We start from the raw sequence: 25,263 nt of genomic DNA, 5'->3' as shown, positions 1-25,263 counted from the left end.
GTGAAAAAAAAGAGTTGTGTGTGATACCAGCTTGTTTTTCAGAATTTTGTTGTTGTTGTTGTTAATTATCTGAACTCTGTGTTTAATTAACATTTTGCTCAGGCCACACCATTGGGTTTGACTACATGAGGTCAGAATACCAGAGCTGTGACAGCTTGATCATTTCAACTACTAACTTCCTGTGACATCACAACCACAGGGTCAAGCAGAAGTTGAAGTCTTGTTGAAAAAGTCTCTCACGGGAACTCGCAGTAACCTCCTCCCTCAAGATATTTAAAACTAGACTCAGAAAGTACTGGTAAATGCTGACGGGAACAGCCCTTCATTGGCCTTTGAGCCAGGATGGACTAGCTGACCTATCAGGGCTTTTCCATCTGTAATTTCTATGAATATAAATCAGGATGTGTGTATATATGTGCACGTATGTATGAGGAATTATACAAGCACACATCTGAACACACAACCGTGCGGGTGTATGAAGATGACTCTGTATGTGTGTGGACCAAAATGGATTACAATTCTTGACCTGGAATCTGCCAAACTCTCAGCCTGGGTTGGAGTTTTCATGTCCGTGTCCTCTCAGAACAGATTCAGGGACTTTGCAAAATGAAGGGAAATTGAGTTCTGATGTATGTAACAGGTGTAATTATTTTTACTTATTCTGAAGTTCATTTCTGTAATTCCTTCAGCTGAATCCCTCTACTTGTATGATGGCGTACGTACGCTCTTACCCATCTGACTCTTGGGTAGCCAGTGGAAAGCTGGGTTATGGTCACTCAGATATAGCCAAAGCCCAACCTTTCAATTTTCCCTGTCTGGTCTGTGAGAGATTGGAACTAGTCAGGGAGAAGATAAGTGGCTGAGGAGTGGATATGGCTTGGGATCATAATGCTACTAGGCCCAGCTGATAGGTATAAAAGGGAGAAGAGGAGAAGTTGAGGCTGGACTTAACTCACAGTGAGATTTTGCAGTGCTGCTTGGACTCCAGAACGCTGAGAAGGTTTTATTTGGGCATTGTTTATATCCAGAAAAAGAAGGAATTTGGGGTCTTATTCTCCTCTCACTCACATTGGTTTAAGTCCTCAATAACTGCTGAAGGCAGTGCAGTTACATTGGTGTTACGCTGGTGTCAGTGAGAGGAAAATCAGGCCTGGTCCTTCTTTATTTCTGCTTTGGGAGTGAGCGACTCTTACTATTAAGGATAGAGAGATTCATCTTCCCCTTTCTTTCAGCCATGAAAGAGCCCTCACTGGATAGGACATGTTCCAAGATACAAGTATCTTCCTTTGTCATGTTCTTAGTTCACTCTTTGTCAATAGCCTTAGGAAGAAACACACAATGCTACCATTGACCTACTGCAGGACAGTCCTCTCCACAAAACTGTCACCTAATTACATTTAACCTCTACAGTAAGAGTAGGAAATCCCATACATTCACTGGCAAATAGTTCCTTCCACAGGAGGGATGAAATAGACCTGATTTTTCAAATTTAATTAAGACTTTTTTTTCTTGCCATGCAGCATGTCAGCCAAGCATAGTCCGCTGGCAGATGGCGGCCTAGGAATTGAACTGGAACGGAAAAATGCAACATGAGAAGTCAATTGCTGTGGCCATATTCCTTAAACTTTTGAACTTTGGCAATGCATTTGTCTACTCATATTGCCAATAAAAATAACACTACCCAAAAGATAACACATTGAGTCTCTCTGCCACTGAAAGCAAAATAAACTACATAGTCCTATCTGCAGCAGTAATTGCCATCATTTTAATAATTTTCAAATCTGTAAATGCAGAGAAACCATTGAGTGCTAATCCTGTCTAACCAAGGTTTTCATGGAATCCTAGAAGTCAGAGCTGGAAATAGACTAGTTAGTTTATCATGACCGTCACTCTAACTTTGCAGGATTCAGTGAAGGGCTTCACTGATCGTAAATCAAATCAGAATGTGTTAAAGAGATCCACTCCCTTAGGCCTTACGAGATCTTGGATATGCCCCCCGAGAAAGCTTCTGAAAATATCTTTCAGGTTTTTAATACATGACGAGGACTTTACAACTGTGTTTAATCATAGTGTTTCTGTGTAGACCAATAACAGAGCTGGATGTATTCCAAAAAGCTGTCAATTGTTTACACCTTAAACCTGAGGTTTTGTGCCAATTTTGCCTTTCAATGTGCACAAACAGCACCCAGTGAGAGCAATGCACATGCATCCACAGGCAGAAAATACCTCTTGGCAGTAGTGATGCGGTAGACAAACCCCACACTGGAGAGTTAAGGGTGCAGGAACAATTCTGGGCTTGGGAAACCCCACTGCCCCATGGAGGAGGGACGTGGAAGGGAGTCTCTTCAGCCAGGGCCGGCTCCAGGCACCAGCTTACCAAGCAGATGCTTGGGGCAGCCACTTTGGAGAGGGGCAGCACGTCCAGCTGTTCGGCGGCAATTCGGCGGACGGTCCCTCACTCCTGCTCGGAGCGAAGGACGTCCTGCCAAATTGCTGCTGCAGATCGCGATCATGGCTTTTTTTGTTTGTTTGTTTGTTTGGCTGCTTGGGACGGCCAAAACCCTGGAGCCAGCCCGTCTTCAGCACAGCAGGATGGTAGGTGGAGCAAGACAAACCTGCCCTTGCTGCTGCAAAGGAACAATGCCAGGAGGGCTTTCCCAGGGGAGGTCTGCTGCACAGAGCCAAGAATCCCTACCCTGCTGAGGAGGCCCAGGGGAGGCATTAGCCAGACTGCCAGTAGTGGACTCCTGCCTTATGCTCAAGAGGGATCTTGAGTTGGAACAGAGTGGAGAGGGAGGGACTGGGTTCCCCTTCTGCATAACCGCTAAGCGGAGAGGCCCAACCACTGACAGTAGGACATAAAAAAGGAGACAGGGACTCTGAATAAAGGTGATATCAGACATGGTTAAATAGGTTAAAAAACAAACCTTCGTTTAATGTGCACAGTACTTAGGAGGGGGAAAGAATACATCGTACTATGGCAATACAGAGAATACACCATAACAGGCTCATCCATAGTAATTACTTCAGGCTACTCTTTCCAACCTCCAAATTCTCTCAAACCTATGCTCCTTTGTGAAATGCACACAGATCCATTTATCCGGCTGACTATATACCACAGACTGAATTCAGCCGTTACCAATTGTCCTGCTTATGGGTGTCAGACTCAGGAGCCAAGCACCATCTTCACACGCAGGGAAACCGTCAGGCTGAGATATGTTGAAACCCCTCACACAGAGAGAGCCTGTAAGTAAAGTGGCCTCACTGAACAGCGGAGCCTATGACAAATTGTCAGGGCATCTGCCTTAACTGTAACCCAAATGTGGCTCATCGGTGGGAAGAGAAGCCTAAAGCAGTAGAGATTGTGAGAGAAACTACGAAACTTATAAAACGCCATGTCCAGACCCAGCGTTTTATTTCATGTTCTTCTCAATCCAGTCCTTGAATGGAATTGCTTTGGTATAGCCAGTGTAGAGTTCTAGGCTGCAAGTTTTATCGTAACCCCAGCTCACTAATCCCATCAGGTGCCATTTTTGCTCAGGAGACGCTTTTCCTGGCAAAGTTATGGCTGCAATGCCTCCAGTCTCAGCAGGGCAGATGTTAGAAAAGGCAGTGGGGTGCTGCCTGGCACAGAACATGCTGTCAGTGATGATGACCTGGATTCCATTATCCTCATATTGCTGCTCGCACAACAGCGAGTCCACCATCTGAACAGCTCCCATGCGGATTGTATCATTCTTGTAGCTGGGATCCTTAATGTCAGCGAGTATCTTCCAGCCAGTAATCACTATTTTTAAATCCTCTGTGGATGGGTCCAAATCATGAGCAGATGCCAGGCAAATGGGTTGAACATGGCTGCTGATTTTGGCTTTGTCCAGGAGTTTTACAATGGCCATGTCGGAATCAAGCAATATGGGGTCATAGTTTGGATTCACTAGGATGGCAGAAATCTAGGAAGGAACCAGAGAGGGGAAAAATTACAGGATTAATAATGATGGACAATAGAAGAATGGGAAATCAGTGACAACTTTTCCATGATATTTTCACATTTCGTTTCAGATGATTTCGCACCACTCAAAGGTGCCTTGTCCGTGCAACTCGGTCAAATCCTCTTTCAAATCAAAAACATGCAAAATACTCAAATGTGGTGTTTCAGAGACAACTTTTGCTTGGGATCAAATCAATTTTTACTGACAGTAAAAAGAAAGAAATCATGAAAGGCAATCAATTTTTCAACAACAATGGGCCCATTTTACAGTTGCAATGAAATTGGAAGAGGGAAGAGGAAAATATATTTCAAGTAGCTTCACCTTTTATTGAGAAAACTTTGCCTAGTCCTTTAGTGGACAATGACTGACTGCATGTCCATTTCAGTCTGCCGAAATGAAACAGTGTCCTACAGCTGAACTAAAATATATCTTACTGAGTTTCTTCCAATAACTCACCACAAAAGAAATAGTTAATGCATTATGCAATATATAACTTTAGAGCCTAATCCTTTATCCCTTACTGGGCTGATAAGATGCTGTCAGAAGAAAACTCCAGGTAACAGGAGCAGAATAGAGAAAGACATTCCTATCAAGAATAGTAAAATACTCTGGAGGGGCAGAGGAAGGTGTGGTTAGGTACCAAAATGAAGCAGAAAGTTGAATATAAAATAAAAAACAAAACAACTGTATTTTATTGGAGAGAACATATTAATGAACTCAAAACTCAAAAAGAAAAACACATTTAAAACTGCTGAGTTTCTCCTGATTTTGATATGAAACCATTAGTCTGCCCAGATTAGTTTGGAAAATCAATTAACTCATCAAATTACTTTGATGAGAAGTAGGCCTGAACTGTTATCTATGGATCTGGAGTCAGATCCAAACTTTCCCAAAGTTTGGAGTTATTCAGATCTGGGGCTGAAATGTATAATGAGTTGATGGTCACAGATCAGGATCAGTGGACATGTGTCTCCCTCCCCAAAAACATAATCACCGGTTGGCATCTCTTTTTTTGGCAATCTCAGCCAAGAGGCCAATGGTTTAATGGGCTCAACAAGCTGAACTAGTCTATTCATCTCTGTTTGTCAGGAGTGAGGGATGTTAGTGGGATGATGTTCAGGGAAGCTTGCAGTGCTGCTGAGCCTCTCTCTCCCCCCCCCCCCCCCCAACAGTTCTGTCAATGAACATGGGACTTCAGGCTCCAGGAATGTCAAAACAAAAGTATGTAAATATATATAATACATATTCCTAAGAATGGGCTTTTTTCTCTTCATTCAAGATGGACCACAAGGGTGGTCCGGGTCTGTATCTCTGTCAGCATTTCTCCACTCCCATCTGAATGCCTTACTCACCCGTAAGTTCTGGATGGTCTTCTCATTTCGGTCGTCGTCCCTGTAGAATTTCCCCAAGACCACTTTGAGTTCCGCTGTCTTGAGGACAGTGATCTTCCCCAAGTCAGTGACACAGTGAGCTGCCACCACCACGGTGCGCTCGTTCACCAGGGCCCCACTGCAGATCAGGATCCACGCCCCCTTCCGGAGGCTGATCTCCTTTACCCCATTGGCTTTCCGATAGATGGCTGCTTGCCAGGGCCATCTGATAGACGAAGTCTTTTGAAGAGTGATGTTTTCCGTTTTTCCACAGACTGTAAAAATATGAACCCAGGATGAGCTGATTCTTTTCCCTCAAGAATCTGAATGTCTCCACTTCCTGATTCCCAACTATGGTGCACCTTAGGGTACTAAACTTCATTATTAGCACGAGGAAAATGTTTACCAATTCACCCCTGGATCAGCCTTGCAACATTCTACTCACTCACAAACACCTTGAGAATTTTTATGTTTAAAGGGTGAATAAAATATTATTAGTTTTATTCATTCTCATTGGAATTTCTGGTAAAAGGTGGGAAGGTAGATTTTGCATCTGAACTAGTAACTTTCCATTACAATTTTGTAAGACTGCCCTATAACAACATAACGACATAAAGATATGAAAGAATCAGAACGACACCACAGTTATGTGAAAATTCCACCCTAAAACCCATCTTAAGCAACCACACAAGAATCGACCAGAAATGGGTCATCTCATAGAAATGGGCTTTATGCAACTGAAGACTGAAAAAAATATTTCTAGATACTTGAGATGAGCCCAAACCAAAGCCCCAGTTCCAAAGCCCTCTGAACGTTTGTTTGGATCTGAACTTCACAGTTGGCCCTATGCCAATAATGGGCTCTCCCAAATCCCCAGATTTGCTTAGCCCCTAACTCTGAACTAATTTGTACGCAGTTCTGAACTTTGCAAAATAGGCCCATCCTCAGCAGGACCGAGTAAAGGGAGTAGCCTCTTAAAAGTTCACTGGTTCCACTTTATTGCTTTTGGTCTGATATATCTGTAAATTATCTGACAAAGCACAGAGACAAGTGAAAAATGGAATTTGCTCTAAGTGGGACAGGAAAATGTGAATAATAGGAAAATGTTTCCAAATCATAGGCAAACTTGGTTATGTCTGTTGCTTTGCTAGATGATTAGAAAGCCTGCTGGCAAATTACAAAACTGAAAGCTTGACTCCTTGCTTGGTGTCATCAACAGAAGTTCCACTGAGGAGTAGAAAGAGTCATCTATCTTCCCAGCGTCATTGCGCCTTCTCGCCCAGCTGGGAGCACAGGCAGCCTACATTGTTAGGAATCTCCAATTATCTAAGATGAATACATGTCCCCCCAAGGAGATGTGCACTTCTTTTCTTCTTAACAACTCACTTGGAATGCATGAGGGAGCCCGCCCGCTCCATTTTCCTGTCTTCAGACAGGTCCTCCTGCTGCTTCCCAGGCGGCGGTAGAAGGGAGAAATGCAGTCATACTGAAGCTGAGTGTGCAAATGCTGGTACCCTGGAGGCAGATCTCCAAAGGGCAGCGTTGGCTTCTTGGTTGGATATATTTCGAGCTTCTGTTTGCTGAATGCAGAAGAGTAGAGTTGATGCAAAGGCGTCTCCCTTTTTCACCACACAAGAAACACGGGGAAATAATAATATGACAAAAAAGATCATGATCATTGCTTTATCACCAGCTGCGCTAAGTACCATTTAAAACATACGGGCTTTGCTTATTTGCTGGAAGCACAAGGCAAAAAACTCTCCAACACAGTTTAGCAGAATTCCCCTTTTGCAGCTCAGCCTTTATATAGATGGGGGGGAGGGGTTGTTTTTGTTTTTTTAGTTTACTTTTTCTGGAGTGTCTCCAGTCACATAGGAATATTTTGTGGATAATAGTTCATGTTATCACCATTTGCGAAAGACGTGATGCTGCATTTTTTAAATGGAAAAATTATACTAGAACTGGGTGTCACTATAATTAATTTTCACTAGAGAGGAGTTTAGACTCATTCTTTTTCTCTAGTGCATTATAATAGGCAGTATTGGGAAAAGATTCAGACTAAACCATGTTGATAAAGTAGCTTGATTTAGCAAATAAGAGAGATAATTACCATACCAGAGAGAATATATAATTGCACCAATCACTAAATTTTAGTTTAGGAATTGCACTGATTTGACGAAATATGGGACCTATTTTTAAAGTTTAAATGTGCTCTCAAAATGAAATTAACCATTCTGAATGTGTACTATGAACTTTACAAAGCTAATATTTTAAATCCTTCATTCATGAGAATTACATGATCTTTGTGAGAAAGCACTTGGAAGTACATGAAGGTCTGATTGCTTGTGGGGAAACCTATTGAAATCTGCAAAAATGGACAGGAAATGAGTTTCCTGTGAGATTCCTGTTGCAGCCAGTCCAGCCAGAAATGCCTGGGGAATAGATTTTTCTCATCGTACTTAAGCTGTCTCTCTGGGACCATAAGGGATATATGCTTGTCTTATGTATGTGGATTACATGTGACACTCCTCAAAGCCAAGATACTAAGGCTGAGAGCAGTGGCAGTAAAGTCAATTTATTTTTTTTAAACAAGAAGAAGTCTGAATAGGAAGGATGGTCCAGTTGATAGGGCACTAGGTTAGGACTTCTGACGCCTATGTTCAGATCCCTATTCAGCTGCCAACTTTCTGTGTAACAGCAGATAAATCACTTTCTCTGCTTCAGTTCCCCAACTGTACAAATGAGGATAATACTTTCCTCCTGCATGGGGAGACAAATTCAATTAATGAGTGTGAGATGCCCAGATACTATGGTGATAGGGGCCAGATATGTTTCTTGGTGGCATGTGTCTTAAGCAGTGTGAATCTTTTAGAGGTGTGTGTGTGTGGGAGGGAGACTGAAGATATTGGTGATGTTTGCACTGCCTCTAAAAACATACAAGATCAGCAGTGCAGAGTGGCACAAAACCAAAAAATAATAATGATTATAAAAAAGTTACTCTGAACATGGCAGAATCCCCAGACAGATTTGGGCTGGGTTCTTTTTGAGAAATGAGCAGAAGTACAGGGCAGGCTCTGATTTTTTTCTGACTAAGCTTTCCCATCCCTATCCAGCCCAACTTCCTACCACATCATATAGCATCTCTTTGAGTGATGGTGCCTACTGCAATAGACCACCCTAGGATGCCTTCCCCCTTTGCCCCCAGTTTCTTCAGTAAGACCCCACAGTCCCAATTGCAAAACACCATCACTAGCCCCAAGGAGTCTCTGGGGAACCCCTGCTGGCTGTTGCAAAGCTCACAACCCTAATTCTGGCTGCATCCCGTAGGGGGAATAAACGACAAACGTTCTTAAAATTGAGGCATTACAATCTCACCTTGACTGAACCTGCATTGGAAGCACTTTCTGTCTCACCAGGTCAGAGATCTTTGGCTCTCTGCAGGCTAGAAAAAATACAATGTTGCACAATCCTTTTCCATGTTCAGAGCTCAAATGTTATGGTTCAGATACCTGCCCACCTTTCCTGTCACTAGCAACAATGGACTGGATTAAGAGAAGAGGCAATAAGTAGATATAGTTATATGCATTCAAATATATGCGGTAACACCCCTGTTGGCTCTGTTATAGAGAGATCTGATGATTATGTTACTGTACGTTTCTCTAAACAAATGCTCACTGTTGGAATGATCATTGTTTTGTCTCGGATATATACATGGCAAGGATTTGTAAACCTGTTAAACCTGCCTAAATAAATAGTGATAGACAGATAGAAAGAAAAAGCTAGGATCCTCAGCTAGTCTCTTGTGGTATATTACATTCCCGGTAGACATTAAAAAGAGTTGATCTCTCTCTCTCTCTCTCAAACTCTTTTCAATGTCTACCGGGAATGTGATATACCACAAAAGACTAGTTGAGGATCCCAACTTTTTCTCTGCCCCTAAAAATACTTTTTCTGTTGCTCTATCTATCTATCTCATTTTCCAGGCACCCATCCTTGTAATATCTGCGTTTCTTCTGCCTTAGGCAGGTATAATAGTTTTAGCCATAGAGAGAGAAATGACCACCAGTGTTTTTGAGCAATAATTAAAAGACCACAGCTGATTATTTGCAATCTGAGTGAACTTTTGTCAAAACTGAATTAAACTATATAATCGCCATCTGCCTAGGCATACATGGATAATCCAGATGATTGGGCACCTGGCAAGAAAATAGTAGGATGTTACAGATAGCTGCCAACCTGTCAGCTTGTACACCCTTCTGAGAGGAGCCTAATTCGAACGAGCATAACAAGTTGGCTCAAATTTGCCTAAGATAACAGAAGGGGGAATCCCAGGACTTTAAATTATGTATATTATAATTATTTTGGGGGGAAAATAGATATTTGATGGGTCCTTAATAATTCAGCTGATTGTGCCAAGTAAAGTGGATGGACTGAGGGATTCCTGTTGGATGAGGTTCATCTGTATGTTTGAGAAGTCAAACATTGTGGCATTCTACAGTACTTAGTTGCATTTTTGATTAATAACATATGTTAAATCTTGGGTAATTGTTAACATTGATCAAAAGGGTTAGAGGGAAAAGGTACTTTCTATCAATGGAGCACTTAACACAATGTGCGGCGAGGCTGTTTAAACCTTAAAATACAGAAAAAAAACCCCAAAAGGATAAATACTTGTCCTTATAATATTTCATTTTGTTTAACAAAAATCTGTAAATATGTATTACAAAATTCTCTCTCTTTGGGGAAAAGTTTAGACAGTTCCCAATACAAATTCCTTCCTCTTGTCGTGGTTCCCATCACACATCTATTAGACCCTGAATCAGCAGAGCACTTAAACACATGCTTAAGTGCTTTGCTGAATGCAGATGGATTGCTGAACCAAGTCTTGAAAGGCTGCAGACTGAAAGCCTGATCTTGCAAACCCTTACTATTGTAAGGAGTTCTGTTGACTAAGCCTGATTGCAAACTGGACCTTGTGAAAGCAAGGCTAATAATTCCTTATACACAATAGACCTTTCTTCATTTTCCAGTTCCCCGGTGGTCTTCTTTGATTCACTGACCCTACCCATATCTGATCCCAATATGGGGGTAGGGAAAATAAAGGTATTGGGGGAAATGAGATAAATTCCTATACTTTCTTAAAGGAAGAAACTTCTGCTGGAATCACTAGCATTTTCCCTGGCTGAGTTCAGCATCCAGAGAGAGTTGGCAGACTATCAGCTTCAGTATCACGTGCCAATCTGATTGAGCCATTTCACACACTTTTATTGAAGGTATTTAGAAAACAGATAGTTTAACCAGAAAATAATATACAAAACAAACTCCAGGTAAAACATATCAGTTTTTATGAGCTGTAGCAAAGAGACTGAAAACTACCTTTTATGCAGATTGGTTGTTTCCCTGACCACTCTCCATTGTCTTGGCAGGTTCTCTGCTCATTACCACTAAGAACATATGAGTTGTTACAAAAGAAAGCAATGACTGTGCCGATTTTTGCATAGCGTCCGGTCATTAGCCCAGTGTCTTCCACCACTCTTCTGTAGCCATTGAATGGGCCACCAGGGTCTGAGCAGTTTTTTTCTTGTAGAACTAACAAGAAAAAAAAAGTAAACATTTTTCACAGAGAATTAATTGTGAGCCCCTGATCATTTGACATTTCACGCAGACAATGCTACACAAATTATACTTAATTTACAATTATTTTTTTAAACTAAATGTGATGCCAGGACTAGTCAGCAACAAATACTAAAGGGACAATGTCAATGTAGAAGTCTTAGCCTAGAACTAATAGCCATACTGCTAACAGCACCGTAGGTTTTTTTAAAAGCTGAAAGGCTTTAAACCGAAAACAATTTTAAAAATCTAATTTAGGCCTCAGTCCTATAAAACGTTAGGCATAAGCTTAACTTTACACACAGTGAGTTGTTCCATTGGCTTCTACAGGACTACTTACAGTGCATAAAATTAAGCATATACATAAAACTTTGCAGGATCAGGGTCTTTTGCACCATTTTTCCTATTTTATTTACTTTCCACATTTCACTAGGTTTGAATAATGAAACTAGATTACTTCGGTTCACTTTTGTTTATATTCAGTTTCTTTTCTTTTCTCCTTCTCTTTTTTTAGCCTTAACATAGAGATCTTAACAATGCAGGGAAATACTGAAATATAAAGAACACTGATTTTCTCTGAAATAAAGAACAAACATGAAAACGTTCTTATTCACATTAGGTTCTGTCTATAAAAAAACTTTTTTTCTTTTCTTCCTCAAGCCCCTCCCCATTTTTCTTTTCACTTTATTTATTTTGTTTTTCTCCTACCCTTTATTGCTTTTTTGTGGCTTACAGCTAGTTGAAAATGTTCCTTAAAGTGATATTTTCCCCTACTCTTTATTTTTTTCAGCTTTCTGCTGTTTGTGTTACCCATTTAAAAGCTCTGTAATAAAAAGAATATTTCCTATTAATATTGTCCATTGGCAATCATTGACTTTTCCCCCACTGCTTTTCTTATGAGGCTGAAATTAATGTGTATTTTTTTGCATCATAGATGGGGGTCAATGCAACTCCCATCTGTTTTCCTGAACTGGGCATAAGTCTTCATTTTGCCAGATACTTTCTGACTCAACAAAGCACTTAACCATATGACTAGCCTTAATCACATGCTTAAATCCATCCCTATTCTGCACAGTGCTTAAGCATGTTCTTTTTACATTAACATAAATGGGACTTAAGCACGTGATTGAAGTTAAGCATATGCCTGAGTGCCGTGCTGATTAGAGATGGACTTGATCACCTGCTTAAAGTTAAGCACATGCGTAAGTGCTTTGCCAAATCAGAACCATATTGAAGAGGCAGGAAGAGGTGAAGCTGAGCTCCCTGACACTCAGAGAGGGAGAGGAAGAGGAAGGAAGCTCTGTGCCTGCTTTTAGTTTAGTTCCATCATTCTCCCCCTTGCTTTACTCCTGTTCACGTATCACAGATTAATTTCATTGCCTTCACACACCTTGTGGCTGGTACATTGCTAGTGGTCATTGTGACATTGTGCAGTCTATATGGTTTTATAAAAACATAATAAGAATTGAATATAATGTAACTGGAATATGCTTCGTGCAAAAGGTCTCTTGTAAGGTATTATTACAAAGCTTATAATGTACTGAGTGTGATCATCCTATTTGTAGAAATGTACCACTCTTGTATCTAAAACTAAAAATATGAACTATAACTCTGAGGGCCTATTGTAATTATGCAAAGTGTGGGCCATTAATGGTGGTTTGGAATCTTGAGGACTCCCATTAACCAGGACCATTGTCTGCAGATGGCTGTGTTTACCTGTTAGTCTTCCTGTATATGTGTGTGCTGGCAAGTGAGTAATGAAGTCTTGCAGTGACATGTGATCATGTCACCTGAACTGGAATCCATCTTTAACCTGGTGCTTTTCCAGTGTGTGTGGGGGAGAACCCAGAGGGAAAAAGGGTTCCCGCCTTATGCAAAAGATATGTAAAGGGGTGGAAGAGAACAGAGGGGAGAGGAGCCATCATGAAGAATCCTCTAGCTATCACCTGAGCTGCAACAAGAGCTGTACCAGGGGAAAGAATTGTGCCCAGGCCTGGAAGGTGTCCAGTCTGAGAAAAAGCTTACTGAAGCATCTCTGAGGGTGAGATTATCTGTATTCAGTTTGATTAGACATAGATTTGTGCATTTTATTTTATTTTATTTTGCTTGGTGACTTACTTTGTTCTGTCTGTTACTACTTGGGACCACTTAAATCCTATTTTCTGTACTTAATAAAATCACTTTTTACTTAGTAATTTACTCAGAGTATGTATTAATACCTGGGGGAGCAAACAACTGTGCATATCTCTCTATCAGTGTTATAGAGGGCAAACAATTTATGAGTTTGCCCTGCATAAGCTTTATGCAGTGTAAAACAGATTGATTTGGGTTTAGACCCCATTGGGAGTTGGGCATCTGAGTGCTAAAGACAAGCACACTTCTGAGAGCTGTTTTCGGGTAAACTTGCAGCTTTGTGGGCAAGTTATTCAGACCCTGGGTCTGTGCTGGAGCAGACGGGAGTGTCTGGCCCAGCAAGAAAGAGTGCTGGAGTCCTAAGCTGGCAGGGAAAACAGGAGCAGAGGTAGTCTTTGCACATCAGGTGGCAGCTCCCAAGGGGGTTTCTGTGATCCAACCCGTCACAGTCATGACTCACAATGCCATTCCCATTACCATGTGATCTCACAGAAAGTCACAGAAATGGAGATGGGGAATTAAGATACCTGATGTGCCTGTCTATAGTTACCCTACCAATACTTGACCTGCCTACAGGCACTGACCTGGGCTACCATCTGGCCTGTCATTCTGGACAGGAAGAAACCACACCACATCAGTCTATCCTTGTTGAGTAATGCAAAGAAATCACACCAAAGAGCCTTTTTTTGTACACTATTTTCCATAGTAGCATCCAGCATGGTTGCACCGAGTGGTTAGTATAGCCCTTGTATTTCAGAAGTACCTGAACTTCTCTGAACCAAGTAAGCTAACTGCCTCCACTTGAAAAGGGCCTTCTCCTATCTGACCCTGCATATCGCTGACTTTGTGAGAGCACTATCATTTCTATGTCAGACTGTGACAGAAGTTAAGAATAGGGCTATGACTTATCTGACAGATTAAACAGAAGGAGAAGCCAGTTGGGAAGAACACGCTTCTTGCAACATAGATAGCTTCAATAATAGACAAGGCTAGAGGCAGACCAAGTTATAGACTAAAGAGGTGCAGCCAATGTCATCATAATGTTAGGCACACTGTCATAGACCCAACTCCAAAACATTTATTTCAGTTGGAGAATTTCTATCCATCCCAAAGGATGTCCTTAATTGTGCTTGCTGACCTCCAAGAGCTCTTATAAAGGAGTTCCCAAACATTCCCCAGAATATTTTGCATTGTTTTCCTCGGCATCTTTTTGAAAGTCCTACTCGAACCAGTGCAAGGCATTTTGGAATCTGGGAACAAAAGCTGTCCAGTGGGAAACAACTGAAACAGAAGCATCTTTCTGGAAGAAGAAATATATACATGACACTGTTTGGGTAGGGGGGTGGAAAAGAAAGATTTGGATCTTCAGTGGCAAATCTAAGGTTTGCCTTCATACTAGCAAGGCAACATTAACCAAAAGTATTTTTCTTTTTCTAGCATGACTATCCTGTTGCTATGTTACCCTGTTCTCCCCACAATACGCCACTTAATCACTGCCACAGAGTGCAACAAACCTCTTCAGAAGAAACATCAGATGCACAGTAGTGCTGGAAATAGCTATTCATTAATGCACAAGACACACATGGTCCTCTTTTGTATTTCAGGTTCTAGAAATTGTACAATCATAGTCAAAGCCCAGCAGTCTTTGCTTAGACATAGATGAAACGATGGGAGCTTTGCTTGAGTAAGGATTGCAGGCCTGGGCACCAAGATAGTAAATTAATATCCACTACGGTGTCTTAAAAATACAGAAATGAAAGAACATTGTGTTAAGACATGGATGTGCCCAATTCCAAGTGAGATTTGGACATTCCAATATTTAAATCCCAATAGCTTGTTTTAATGACAATACAATGGATTAGGCATGATAAGAATCAAAACTTAAAGCAACCTTACCACATTCAGGATGATGTGTTGACCAACTCCCATCAAGCTGACAGTAGGCAACACGGCTGCCTTTTAAGTTGTAACCTGCGTTGCACTTGAAGTAAACCTGGGCCCCGTATTTAAAGTCATCTCCTTCCACAATACCATGAGCGGGAGCACCTGGAGTCCTACACATCACCACTGACAGTTCAGATATTTCAAAAAAATCCACTTTATTACAAAAACAGGACTGTGTTAGGAAGATTCTTTATGTAGAACATTAAAAAAATAGCTTAAAAATGGGCACAGGAGTCAAAATTACAAGACCAGGTACATGCAAGTTCTTTCAAAAATTCAGTGAGGTCCTGATCCTACAAACACTTATGCACATACTTAACTTTCAGCAGGAGTGGTACCATTCAGTTCAATGGGATTACTCATGTGTGCTAAGGGAAGCACATGCCTGAGTGTTTGCAGAACTGGGGCCTTAATTTGCTGAAACTGTCCCTGTTCGAAGCTCCCTCCATCTCAATAGGAGTTTTGAATGAATTACCCTGTCAGTCAACAGAGAAATACTAGATATAATTTAGAACCTGGAAACCCCAGTATTGAAATTCTTTAAAATTCTTGTTTCAGCATTCATGTACTCTTTAATATTTCTCACTCACATCTAAAAGCATGTACAGCTGTGTTTTGTGGGGCCCAACAACGACCTTTAAAAATGGACCTTGTCATTTACCATAACATTATATTTACCATTGCTACAGTATTTTCTATATTGGGATATACTGAAAAATCCCAATAAATTTAACTATTGCAGATAGTAAACGTTCAGGTCACAGCACCCTTTGTACACTGGGTAGCTTAATCACACCGAGGAATAATGTCTCTAAGGACATAATAGAGAACACAAGATTCAGTGTCTCTCTCTTTCTGTGTATCTTGCGCCCTATTCTACAATTCGCTGAGAACAGATGCACCATTGAAGTCAATTGGGCTCCATGCAGGTGTAGCCCTGCAGGATTAAGGCTTTACCTGTTTCAGTGGTGCCTGTTATCTTGTTATATAAGAGCAGTTGTGGCCCATAGAAGATGGTAGTCTCAATGCAGATGGGTGCCAGATAGATCTTTCCTGTTTCACACTTCTTTCATAGGGTTATGAATTTTTCTTTTACTGTGTTACTATTTCATTAACTAGAAGTGTAAGGAATATTGTTACTTATTAACTGATGGCCAAATCCTGTTCCTATCAATGTCAATGGCAAAGCCTCTCTCAGGGTCCAATCCTGTAATCCTTACTCATGACACATGCGAGTAAACTCACTAAAGTTATGCAAAAACTCACATAAATAAGGACTATTTATGTGAGTAAGGTTTGCAAGATCAGGTCTGAATGTCGCACCATTCACAAGCATCAAGGGTCCATAGAATTCTGACCATTTTGAGAAATATTACACACTTCAAGCAATCATTTGGCAACGTGGCTCAGAGCCACTATCCGTGAGCCTTGGGAGAGAAAACCGTTGGACATTTAGTAACTAGAAAAGACCCCAAATCCAAACACTCCCAAACTTGGGGGGTTCAGAGTTTAGACTTGGATACATCCTTATCCAGAATACTCCAAATGATAACCCTAAAAATTCAGCAAAGAATCTTTTATACAGTTATGGTTCCTAGTTGATAGCTTTACATATGTAAAGGAAAGAGAGCAGGGGGGGAATGTATTCATCATACTGTTCAAGCATTTTTTCTAGGTATTTTAAAATCTCTAAACATATTTTGCCTGCCCAGGTGTGGTATCTCTATTCTCAGTCACTCTTCATACCTTTCTCGGAATGCTAATTTATTCCATCATGCTCCTAATTTTCCTCTCTAAATATAAAGTCACAACAGACTTGTCAACTGCCATACATTTTAAAAAAAAAAGGGGGAAGCGCTATAAATATCTGTGAAACACACTCAGAATTAGTCTTCCTCTCCCATACAGGGCTTGCTGCATCTCTGGTAGTCCTAACCAATATCCCATATCAGCTCTACAGTATATTTCAACCAGTTTAAATTGTGCTTCCCAATCTTTGGGATCCATTCTGATAGAATCTTCGTCCAGGTACTATAACTTTTTCTGGGAGAATATCACAGACTCAGGGTATCTTTCTTGCTTGATAACCTACATGATGATCTTCAGTTTCCAGTCCTGTTCATTATATTGGTTTCCAGTCTGGTGACCTTCTTAGCTTTGTCCATCTCATGGTTCTCTTTAACAGTTCAGTTCCATTATCTTGGTACAACACCCAACATCAAAATTATGAGCTAAATCACTTGTGCATAGGCTATTTTAATAAAGACACTGACCAAGAGGAATGAGCACAGGGTTGTAAGTCCTGCGTTCTAATCCTAGCTTGACAACAGACTCATGGTGGGGTCTTGGTAAGTTACTTTGCTTTCTATATCCCCCAGATGAGGATAATAAAACTACCTACCTCACAGAAATGGTGTGAGGATTAGCTAATATCTCTACAGTGCTTTCATCATATAATGGCTAAGTATTATTAATAAAGACATTCCTTTTGTTACCTATATTTTTACCTGCTGTGTGTCTGTTCCTTTCTGATACAACAGTCTTTCAAACATTTATCTCACTTCTGTCCTGTTCTTTCACCTTTGCCACTGGTAAGCGCAGAATTAGTCAATCATTTTGTTTTCTCCTTGGATCATTTTGTATGTTAGTTTTTGTTCTCATCAAACTAATAAGATTTTATATCACGGTGCATTCATCAGATTGCACTATTGTAGCTGAGTCCTGCATTGTCTTCTATAATAACTGGGCTGGCAGTTGTAATAAAGTTACCCTTATAGCATCCTTTACCCTTTTGAGTTTCTCTGTTGTTTTGTTCCTTTCAGCTTCTCTTCCTTTTCATCCTTTTCCCCTACTGTATTTTAAACAGCTCCATTGGGCCCTTATCCTTTTCACCTCATGGCCACTTTTTGCAATGAAATCTCCACTGATGATCCTGAAAGAAATCCTAGCACCTTGTGTGCTTCATTTAATTCTTTCCTTTCATTGTTTGGATGGCTGCCTGTCAGGTGCATGAACCTGATTGATTCTCAGCTCCCTCAGATTGTACAGTGCATGCAATTGAATTTTAGGATGGTCTTCTTTGTCTGAGATATTTTGTTAAAGCCTTTCAACATTCTCAGCTCCTTTCAGGATACACCCAACCCCCACAGTGGTCTGTGCAGCTATTTCTCAAAAGTTTAAAAAAAAATAGTGGACTACTTTGTGAAAGTCGATGTCATTTATACCTAACCCTGTGCCATACAATCCAGCAACATGTCCAGCCATCTGCACCTGGTTCTATTTATAATTCTCTGTAGCAGCTGACCTCTGTTGGAGATCTGGTTTTAAGTCAAACTCTCACTCTGAAGCAAGATGAGCCTGAACCTGCCAGCTGCTGAGGATCAGGTCCTCTCTCTGAAAAAAAGTGATTTCTATTGTCCTGTGATTCTACCTTCACACCTTTGGGGATTCTTAAGTAATTACGGCTTTCACATGTTGATCAGATGTAGCATTACATGAGGGCAGGGGACTGGACTTGATGACCTCTCGGGGTCCCTTCCAGTCCTAGAATCTATGAATCTATTAGATGGCTATAGTGGGCCAGAAGAAGGAAAAACCTGTCTGATAAACTGTAGGAGGAGGACTTTCTCGGTGAGTCAAGCGCAGGCATCAATGGCTCTTATCCTACTTCTAAGACTAAGGGAGCAACTTGGTGTCAATGCAATGTCTCCTGTTCTTTCATATACCCTGGAAGTCACTGCCAAGCTTTTCAGATTACAACATTTCCTCCCGCAGCGCTTTTTCAAGCTATGTAGATGCAGCACCAGTGTGATGGCCATACTAGTTGGGGGTAGGGAAACTTTGATCAGACACAAGCAGAGTCTCTCTGAAAAGTACCATCAGACCTTTTATGCCCACCCAGAGCCAACAGAACCTTGATTTTTAAGGACTCAAACAGAAGAATAACCATAAACAACTGCAATTTATTTACATTGAAGGAATGACAGATTGAGACAACTCTGCAAGCATCTGAAGCAATAGCTTTAGGCTGCCTAGGACTTTCAGACTCTGCTGCATAGGCTAGATGCCTTCCTCTCTGAGAACAGAGGAGAACACCCACCTGCAACCCAGCAGATGGAGTAACTGAGAGAGGTTCTGGGAGGCAAATATGAACACAAGATGATAACGGGCAGCAAATTAAACATGAGTTTTCAATGCAACCATAACACAAAAGTCAGTGCACTCTAGGGCTATCTAAACACAGATGCATCATGTCTTGGAGCTGAAAATAATCCCTCTCCACATGGCACTGGTATGACCGTGCCTTGGATACTGCATTTGTTCTGGGCACCTCACTGCTAGAAAGATATAGAAAAACTGGAGGGAGTTCAAAGAAAAGTGACATAAATTATGTGGAATTTGCCCATGAAGAAAGGTTCAGGGCTGAGCACGTATACCTTAGCAATGCCTAATAGCCTACAATAATCTGAAGTCTGAAAAGATCAAGGATGGCTAGAAATTATTAAGGGCAGCACAAAGGGGTGTGTCTAGGAGTGATAGGATGAAATTAGGAATCAGAAAATTCTTACTGAATATCAAGAAAACCTTCCTTTTAGACTGTAGACTAGACTCCCAATGGAAGCAGTAGAATTTGCCATTTGAGAACTGAAAATTCAACCAGACAATACACTAAAAAATGCCCTGGAGAGAACAATCCTGCACTGGTGGGCAAATGGACTGGACTATCTAACAGATCTTTCCTATCTTTAATTTCTCTTTGTTTTTCAACCTGCAGTCTTCCTTGGACATTTCACAGCAAATCTATCCTAGGCAGATCCTCATCACTGCAGTACCTAAGGTAAGCATGCACTCAGCCACTGCCTGACTTATATAGCTTGTGAGAGCTGAAAGAGTAAAGCACAAGGTGGGATGGCTGCAGGCCTTTCTAGCAGAAATGCTGACACAGTTGGGACTGCACTGTTGTTAAAGAGATGCTCTAACAAAAAAAAAAAAAAACAGATGTCTCAATTGCTTGTATAACACATTCATGGACTGTGTAATAAAATTTAATAGCATCTTCCCTTGTCTCCTACTGATACATCCTGGAAAAAGAAAAACATATCTGTCTCGTGAAATATATTAAAACTGTTCCCTGTTGGACAGATTTTTTTTTTTTTTTTTTTTTTTTTGCATTCAGAAAAAACTAGAATAAACGAACAAATGTTTTTAAAGTCAGATGTTCCATTATAAATAATTCAGTGCAGATTCCTCTTCCTTTTTCAGTTGCTTTTGGGAGACATTCCTCAGTTCTGAATCATCTGTCATTTAGAAATGGTTTTCATGCTCATAATCTTCAATGGGAGAAACTGGATCAACTGCACTTTTTCTCCCTTCAGTGTCCTTCAATTCCCTGCTGGAGGTGCCATTTGTTCTTGTCCCATGGCCTCATTGTTGTTCAAACAAATGCCACTTTTCTGCTCTCCCACCCAGTTCCCCATATATTTATATATATATATAACACAATAAATTATATCTAAATAATGCATCTCCTATTCAATAATAAATTGCATGCCCAGATTATACCTGATTTATCATCACTGGTCCTAATGCAAGGCTTGCATTTCCAGTCCATCCTCCTAAAATCTGACACAATAGGGCCTATAAATGTTTTTTGTTTATTTGTTTTTAAATTGCTTGTGTAGGCTTTTTAATGATGCTGCTACTAAAGAAGTTGATCTGGTCACAGAGTCCCAAGTCAGAGATTTGCTTCCAGTCTGACCTTTGTTCGAATGTGTACAACACGTTGTGCCTATTTAACTGCTTTCGGGGAAGGTTTTTCTATTAACTTGCAGGATTGCTTTTGCGTAAGGAGTGTGTTGGCAATCTCAGCTGAGAAGCCAAGGATTGAACTGAATGAGCCGCAGAGACTAAGCTCTCTCACCCCTGCTAAGTGCACTCCCTTAGGTCAAGACTGAGGTGCCTTGGCAGTGGGCAGTATGGAGGGGAAGCTGCTGCTGCTTCTGATGTACTTGTTCTGTAGCTGAAGAGAGGCCTACAGACTCCATCTGGAACATTGTTTGCTATTGTCATATTGAATGAAATTCATATACAGGAGTTCAGAGATGTGCACATGGATCTGGCAGGAAACCAGAATTCCCATTCCACAAGAAATTCCAAAATTTAAAAAAAATCATTCTGAAACGCAATGAAACACTGGTTGGTGTTTTTTAAATGTTTCTGAAGCTTCCTGAACTGCACAGAGCTCTGACAGACCACTGGGTGGAGAGTCAGGCAGCTCAGGGAGCCTGGGAACTAGAAAGGGCTGGCTCTGGGGCAATCCACTTGGCAGACTGCTCTGAGAGCCAGGAGCCTGGGAGGCCAGGCTAACTAGTGGCCTTCCAGGCAGGCTACTGAGGAGTGAGGGAGCCATGGATCTGGGAACCATTTTCCAACTGAAAATAAAATAATAAAATAAAAAAATTCCTGCAAAACTGGGAAATTTTCAAATTTGCTGAAAGTGAATTTCCTGTCAGAAAATCATTCCAATGGAAAATTCCCACCCAGCTCTACCTGCATGAACTTCATGCAGCTCAATGCCCTTTATAGATACAGGATGCCTCCAACCCCGCTGAAATAACGAGTGTTAAATCAAAATAGGTTTGAATTTTGCCTGGGGGGGGGGTCTCATTTGATCACCTTTTATTTTTTCTGTTCCAATTTTTCTTTTGAGGGCAAGATTATTAAAATGATTGCCTGAAGAGAGTTAGTTAGAATAATAATATTTAGCTCTAATCATCCATATATCTCAAAGACCTTTACAAAAATGTATAGCTATCATCATCCCCATGTTGATGGGGAAACCGAGGCACAGAGTGATTAAGTGACTTGCCCAAAGTCAGCCAGTGAGTTGGTGACAGGGCTAGGAACAGAAACCAAGTTTCCTCATATCTTTATCCACCAGACCCTGCTGCTTCCTCTGACACTGGAGTAGCTTGGGACACACCCTCTCAGAAAAATGAGAAACTTGATTCAATGTAAAATAAATGTATCTTCATATCAATCTATGTGCTACTCACAACTGCTACTGTTGCAGACTAGCTCTTCCAGGTGATAGCTCCCTGCAGGCGCAGATGATCCAGTGCCCCAGAGTGATTAGCACATGATTCGACAGTGCCTCCACTGAACTGCTCAGCAGCTATCCTAGAGCACTGGGATGTACTTCACAAAGTCCCATAATTAACTACATTTTCAGACCTGATCCTTATGATATTTATTGTCATCTATATTTTTCATAAAGTTTGTTGTCTACTCTTGCTCATTGGGTTCTGAAACTCCATGTGAACAACAAAGTTCTGATAACATTTATTCCAACTACATTTATTCCTAATCTACACTCGCAGGTGGGGGAGGGGGCTGTAAATTCCTGGCTCTTGTTGGTGGGGAGGACTTAAGTGGCCTTCCTGAGTGATAATCATTGTGTGACTCTGTAAAACAGTCAGGAAAGGATTGAGGGCTACCTGCCTGCCACATGATCTGGTAGGGATTTAAAAAAGGGTGTGTCATCTTTCTGCAGCTGAGACAGGGAAGGGGAAAGGGTTTCTGTGGGCTGTAGTACACACTGATCAAGAGAATTGCTTTGTTTGGTGCTACTCATGAGTTTTTGTGTTTGATCAATGCATTGTGTCTTGAAGCAAGGGCCTGCTGAAAGCTGAATTGCTTTGGAGGATATTATCCCTCCTCTCAAACGGGTGGTTGTGTGTGTGCATATGCTATATGTTTGTGTGTTTGGTGCTGTATAGAGAAGGAGGGGGAGGCCAGAGGACCAGGCTGGGTCCAAGACTACCCCAAAGGAGGGGGTGGTGATGATCAGGGCCCAAAAGAGGGGATTGTCAGGGGCAGGGAGGCCCCAGACAAACCTGGGATCCCATGGGGGAGCTGGAAGGGCTACCATGGGAAAGCTGTGCCTTGCACTGGAGAGCATGTGCAAGGAGAGGGACTCCCTGCGTGGCCAGCTGAGAGGAATGCTGGGGAGATAGGAACTCACACACCCCCGGGATCTTAAGGGGGAGGGTGTGTAGTGGGGCAGCTCCCCCCACTCCAGCGGAAAAAGGGTTAAAGTCAGCCCTGGGAGAAGGTTGTGGCTGACAGCTGCTAAGCTGGGCTGATTGGGGAAGCGCTGCAGCTGGGCCACGCCCCAATCAGGCCACAGCTGGCCTGTATAAAAAGGCTGAGAGCCAGAGGGTCTCTCTCCAGGCTGGGGGAGAGCAGGGCCTGGCTGCCTATAGCAGGGGTAGACAACCTATGGCACACGTGCCGTCTGATTTTGAGTGGCACTCACGCTGCCTGAGTCCTGGCCACCAGTCCAGGGGACTCTGCGTTTTAATTTAATTTTAAATGAAGCTTCTTAAACATTTTATAAACCTTCTTCACTTTACATACAACAATAGTTTAGTTATATATTATAGATTTATAGAGAGAGACCTTCTAACAATGTTAAAATGTATTACCGGCATGCAAAACCTTATATTAGAGTGAATAAATGAAAACTCGGCACACCGCTTCTGAAAGATTGCCGACCCCTGGCCTATAGAAAGGGTACTGGGAGTGAAGCAGGGCTGGGGAGACCCAGAGGAGCAGGGGAGCTCCAGACTGGCAACCCCCCAGGCTGCAGGGCCTGGTCCAAGGCCCATAGAGATACTGGGAGGCAGAGGAAGGCAGCAGGTCTGAACCCCCTTGCCTATGATGAGTGGCTTTTACACTGCAGTCTGCCCCAGGGAGCGGGGGCTTGGTGATGACTGGCAGTAGCCCAGACTGAGACAAGGTGAGGATTAGAGGGTTGGGGGTTTCCTAGAGAGGAGACACCCATAGAGACTGGTGGGGGTATTGCCAGGGGGCAGCCCCAGGGTAAAGGGGCACCGGGGTCTGGGAGGGACACGGGGCCAGCTACAAGTGGGACATCGGCCCTGCAGAGGGCGCTCTGATGGCTGGAGGGCTAATTCACTGAGACAACCAGCAGGAGGCGCCGCAGGGGTGATCCCGCACCTTTACACTCACCCACATTGTCTCTCTAATATCCTGGGACACTACATGGATACATCACTGCATACAACAATGAAAGATTTCACCGTATGCACACAAACCTATGCAAAAAATGTTTCCATCAATAGTTATCTAAATTTACAGATAGGCAAAATAAGAAAAATGACCTTGAGAAATGGTTAGCAATTGACTTAAGGCTATTTACTTTGCATATTTTGACATAGGCTGTTGATAATTTGTGTTTCATTAGTTATAAAGCTTTAACTTTTTGAATCTCTAGTTCTACTGTCAATAAATCATTATTGTAGCCCCCCCACCATAAGATTCCCCAAACGTGAAAGTTTAATTTGATTTTTAAAAAAAGTTTAAAAATAGACATTGATATTATTCAGCGAAATTATAAAAAAAAAGAAATTGAATTCTGCCAACCCTAGATATAAATACTGCAGCAGACCTCCTGTCATTCTGTACAGAAGCTGCGAGGCAGGGCGGATCTATTCTTAGAAAAATATTCATGTTAACTGTGGCACTTTTTATAATAAGCTGTATGACCGAATCTCCAAGAACTAGGGAACTCTGCTACTGAACTATTATTGCCACATGAATACCAGCCAAAATCCTCTAGCTATATAGTGCCTGTCACCATAGTACAGTATGTTCCAGTTACTAGTAACCCCTCAGTTGCCAGCAAAATGTTGCTGTTATCTGGAAGGCAGGTTTGCGAGGCTCCAGACAGGGAAGGAAGTGCTGGGACGTGCCTTCCCTGGCTGCAGTCTTGCAAACCAGCCTCTGGGCAACGCAGCAGTGGGGAGAGGTGCTGCAGCCCAGACGCTAGGGCTTTCTATGGGGAAAGGGGGCACTGGGTGCCTGTGGGGCTGCACTGAACCTCTCTGTCTCACTGCTTCCTTCCCGGGTTGCAGCCCCGCAAACCTGTCTGCAGCTGGGGCGTTTCTTCCAAAAAATTTTGTTAATAAGTGGCATGCTGTTGCCAATATTGAAATCCCACTAACATTAAAGTCAATGGGACAGTATTGATTCCCAGCTAAATGCTGCTATTAGCCAGAAGTTGTCAATATCCAGGTTGCTATCAAGCAGAATCCACTGTATCTACATTCATGGTGAGAGAGGTTGGTGATTCCTGAATCCTAACCTCAGCTCCAGCACAGTCACTTTCAGAGGCCTCGGCCAATTAATTC

The 25,263-nt window shown here is 41.8% G+C and overlaps 1 protein-coding gene across 4 annotated transcripts in view; it reads right to left on the bottom strand.

Moving 5' to 3' along the window:
* Window positions 1–2,905: 2,905 nt before the first annotated feature.
* PAMR1 (peptidase domain containing associated with muscle regeneration 1) overlaps window positions 2,906–25,263 on the bottom strand; it is a 64,493-nt gene continuing 42,135 nt past the window's right edge. For 3 of the 4 annotated variants that reach the window (XM_034769685.1, XM_034769684.1, XM_034769686.1), the window contains exons 7-12: window positions 15,002–15,172; window positions 10,736–10,948; window positions 8,735–8,801; window positions 6,746–6,978; window positions 5,342–5,634; window positions 2,906–3,950 (exon numbers count right to left, since the gene is read on the bottom strand). In XM_034769685.1, the coding sequence (XP_034625576.1) occupies window positions 3,414–3,950; window positions 5,342–5,634; window positions 6,746–6,978; window positions 8,735–8,801; window positions 10,736–10,948; window positions 15,002–15,172 (1,514 nt within the window). In that variant the 3' untranslated portion in view covers window positions 2,906–3,413. The remainder of the gene's footprint in view (window positions 3,951–5,341; window positions 5,635–6,745; window positions 6,979–8,734; window positions 8,802–10,735; window positions 10,949–15,001; window positions 15,173–25,263) is intronic. The other variant, XM_034769687.1, reaches the window with a different exon arrangement.

This window comes from Trachemys scripta, chromosome 4 (genome assembly GCF_013100865.1).
Source record: "Trachemys scripta elegans isolate TJP31775 chromosome 4, CAS_Tse_1.0, whole genome shotgun sequence".
Taxonomy (NCBI): Eukaryota; Metazoa; Chordata; order Testudines; family Emydidae; genus Trachemys; species Trachemys scripta.
Note: the sequence above shows the minus strand (reverse complement) of the source record. Positions and strands in the feature narration are given on the sequence as shown.